This window comes from Zootoca vivipara, chromosome 4 (genome assembly GCF_965207765.1).
Source record: "Zootoca vivipara chromosome 4, rZooViv2.hap1.1, whole genome shotgun sequence".
Lineage (NCBI taxonomy): Eukaryota > Metazoa > Chordata > Lepidosauria > Squamata > Lacertidae > Zootoca > Zootoca vivipara.
Window position 1 is genome coordinate 80,228,338 of NC_142587.1, and position 3,778 is coordinate 80,232,115.

At 53.0% G+C, this 3,778-nt stretch overlaps 1 protein-coding gene across 1 annotated transcript; it reads left to right on the forward strand.

Moving 5' to 3' along the window:
• Nucleotides 1-617: 617 nt before the first annotated feature.
• On the forward strand, nt 618-2,833 carry AMER2 (APC membrane recruitment protein 2). The gene is made up of 2 exons (XM_060273296.2): nt 618-1,643; nt 1,821-2,833. Exons 1-2 carry the CDS (start codon nt 776-778, stop codon nt 2,702-2,704), a joined length of 1,752 nt encoding a protein of 583 aa, XP_060129279.2. The 5' UTR covers nt 618-775; the 3' UTR covers nt 2,705-2,833.
• Nucleotides 2,834-3,778: the final 945 nt, after the last annotated feature.

Here is a 3,778-nt window from a genome sequence, read left to right on the forward strand (position 1 = left end):
GCAGAGTATCTCCCCCCCCCCAAACAAATGGGGTTGGGAAACTTGAGGGTGTGCTGTAGTGAAGAAAGGCTTCAGACCCACCACCTCTTCCTTTAAATAAAAAGAAGCCAGGTGCTCGGGGGGGGGGGGGGAGAGAGAATAAAACAGGAGCTTAAAAGCGTGAGGAAAAGAGTTGTGCTGGTGGATGATCCACATACCCCCCCCCCGCTTCCCAAAACTTCAATGACTGGTGTGTAAGCAACAGCTTCCTCAGGCTCCCCAATTTAAGCAGCCCCCTCCGTCCCTGCCCAGGCATATGCTAAGCGAGCGAGCAGCCGCAGTCACAGCAGCCCCAAATGGATTAAGTTATATAAGCCCTCCCCCTCCCCGCTTTTGGAAAGCCGCGGCGGGTGGGGTGGGGAGGGGGGAGTCGCCTCTCCCTTCGCCCCTCCTTCCCTCCCGCCATCCCCGCTTTCTGGCTTTGATTGTGGGCTGCTGTAACAGCTCAGGTTGGCTGCGGAGCGAGCGGATGGACGGCGGCGGCGGCGGCGGCGGCGGAGGCCTGGCGCAGGCCCAGGCCTAGGGCTGAGCAAAAGCTGCTTAGCCGTGCCGGGGTTGCCATGGTGACGGGCAGGAGGCAGCGGCAGCAGCAGCAGCAGCAGCAGCAGCAGCAGCGAGGAGGCTGTCAGTGAGCGAGCGAGCGAGCGAGCGAGCGAGCGAGGGAAAGAAATCAGGCATCGGCGGGGAGCTGCAGGAGGGGAAGGCAGCCGCCGCCGCCGCCGCCGCCGCCGCCGCCATGGACGTGCACGGCGACTGTGCCGAGCTGAGCGCGGTGGGCGATCAGCCGCCGCCATCGGGCAAGCTCAACAAAACCGCCTTCAAATTGTTCAAGCGCAGGAAGTCCGGCGGCGCCATGCCGAGCATCTTCGGCGTGAGGAGCAGCGGTGGCGGCAAAGGCAAAGGCGGAGAAGCGGGCGGAGGGCAGCCGGGCATGGTGAGGAGCAAGACCCACGACGGGCTGGCCGAGGTGGTGCTCGAGAGCGGCAAGAAGGAGGAACCGGGAGGAGGGGGAGGCGGCGGCGGTGGCGGCGGAGGGGACGACCAGTTCGTTGGCGGCGGCGGAGCCAACAAGGATTATTCCCCCTGCTCGGCGGCGAGCAAGTCCCACCGCTTCTTCTCTCTGCTGCGCAAAAACGGCCGCTCGGTCGAAGGCGGCAAAGGGGAGAGACCCAAAGGGCGCGGGGGACTCAAGGGGCTCTTCAACAGCATGAGGTGGCACCGCAGGGACAAGCCCAGCAAGGAGGACGAGGCCGGAGACGGCGCCGAGGGACAGGCCAGCCACCTCAGGCCCGGCTCCCTCACGGCCAGCCTGGAGTGCATCAAAGAGGAGGCGCCACGACCCCCGGCAGCGGCTGCAGCAGCCCCCCAGACCCCCTCAGGGGAGGCCAGTGGGGACCAGATGCTGCTGCTGGCCCACCCGAGCGCTGAGGACGTGCCCACCCAAGAGCAGCAGGACGTTGGTGCCAGGGAGCCCACCCCACGTACCCCATCACCACCAGGAACCGAGCCCCCCGGGATCCAGCCCCTGGCGCAGGAAAGCCGCTCCGAGCTGCCCCCCAGTGATGGTGATGGCCCAGGGACCCAGGAGGACAGCGCCATAACAGGTGACATCCCCATCGAGCCTTCCCCCCCTGTTGAACCCGAGTGTGAACGCAGCCAAGAGGCGGCAGCGGCAGCCCCTGACCCTTCCTCTCTTGATCCACCCTCTGAGCCGTCCATTGACCGTATTTGTTTGATGTTTGCTGACGTGACTTCACTGAAAAGCTTTGACTCTCTTACAGGCTGTGGGGACATTATTGCCGACCAGGAGGAGGACGTGGGCAGCGGCGGTGGCGGTGGCGCAGGTGGAAGCGACAAGAGCGCCCTTGGGGTTGGCAAAGCGGGGGCTTCCAAAAAGCCCCCCAGCGTGGTGACCTATCAAGGAGGAGGAGAAGAGATGGCCAGCCCTGAACAGGTGGGGGACACGTGCGCCCCAGAGTTCTGGGATGTGTTGTCACAAGCAGAGAAGCCGCAGGAGACCCCGGGGGGAGGGAAAGACTCCTTCGAGGGCTCCAAAGGTGGCGGTTGTACCAAAAAGGTTCAGGATGCATCAACAACTGGGAAGCACATTGGTTTCAACCAGATTCCGGTTCACCACAGCCACAAGAACGACCAGAAGTGTAGGGAAAAGGAGCCACAGGAAGCCATCCCCAGCAGCGATGAAGGCTATTGGGATTCCACAACACCTGGGCCAGAGGATGACAATGTCAACAGTATCCAGAAAGAGGTCATTCCCAGGGACAGCTACAGTGGGGATGCCCTCTATGATCTGTATGCTGATCCAGATGAAAACACAGCCACAGTTACTTCTGCAGAAGACGTCACCTCTGTGTCTTGTTGCAAGCCACTGTCTCCAGTAACAACAACATGCTCAGTCAAAACCCATACAACTTCACTCAAGGACTCCAAGATACCCATCAGTATCAAGCATTTTACGTCGCCACATGGCAGTCATGGCCCAGATACCAGTAATAGCCATCACCTTGCACACCACCAGCCTACCAAAAGTGAGATCCCTAGAACAAAAATCCCAGTTTCTAAAGTGCTTGTACACCGGGCAAGTTACCGGAGCCTAGCAGGGACAACAGGTAAAACAGCCACATATCATGAAAGTGCCAAAAAATAGAAGGAGATAAATATGGGTGTGTCAGTCTTGCAGGAACCTGCTAATAAGCAGTTTGGCATCATTCTAAAGGAAGACACCTACATGTGCCCTTTCTGTGAACAAAAGGGATGTGTGCTTCTAAAGTCCATCTTGATATATAGTATACATACATATATATATATATATATATATATATATATATATATATAAAGTTAGATTCTTTTTGAGCACTTTTTAAACATTTGTATCTGTTTTTCTGAAGCACTAAACCACTTGGGAGGCCACTTTTCCATGTCTTTTGTGGAAGCAGGACTTTGATTAGGTATATAAAATATAATAATGCAAACTTGTGCCATGAATTCTTCAAAGAAGACACAAATTGGGAAAGAGAGGACCAAAAGAAGTTTTCCAGTATATATAATTTTACATTTGTTTGTTTTAAATGTTTTTAGCCTATACTGAGAAATGTTTGCTCTAACTGTGGGAAAATGTCAAGCAGAATAATAGCAACAACCATAAAAACCCAGGTATTTAACCTGGACAGAAAGAGCACTGTCAGCCAGCAGCAGATTCAACTCACTTGTGAAAGGTAGATTAGCAAGTTAGATGGATTTCTATAATAAGAGATATTTTTGTTTGTCTGTCTGTTTGCTTTGGATCTGTCCTAGTGTAAGTGGATAATGAAGTCATCTAGTGAACTCTCAGTTGTTTACACCAATATTTTTCCAATGCACAAAATAATCAGGTTCAAGGGAATAACTTTCCTAAATGCCAATATAGAGACAACTACAACATTTATACAATAAATGGTTATTCATGTATAGATAGATGCATATGATACTCTTAGTGCTACAGCTTTTTTAAATTAAAATGTCTTTCTGTATTTACTAGAGTTGAAACAAAATTAGTTTTTATAGCTTGATAATTTTACAGTTCTAAATGTATGGACCTTCTTTAAAAAAGTACAGTAACTAGAGCAAAATTTTATATTGGCTCTAACATCCAAGGATAGGCAATTCTATTGTGTTAATCTTACAAGAGCATGCATAATACTGGAATCAAGGATCTAATGGTGTTTTCACTGCAAACCCCTTA

Excerpts from the sequence above, each read along its gene's own strand:
- AMER2 (XM_060273296.2), top strand. The coding sequence starts at position 776 with ATGGACGTGCACGGCGACTGTGCCGAGCTGAGCGCGGTGGGCGATCAG. Across the intron at positions 1,644-1,820 it reads GGAGGACAGCGCCATAACAG|GCTGTGGGGACATTATTGCC; the intron begins GTGACATCCCCA and ends ACTCTCTTACAG.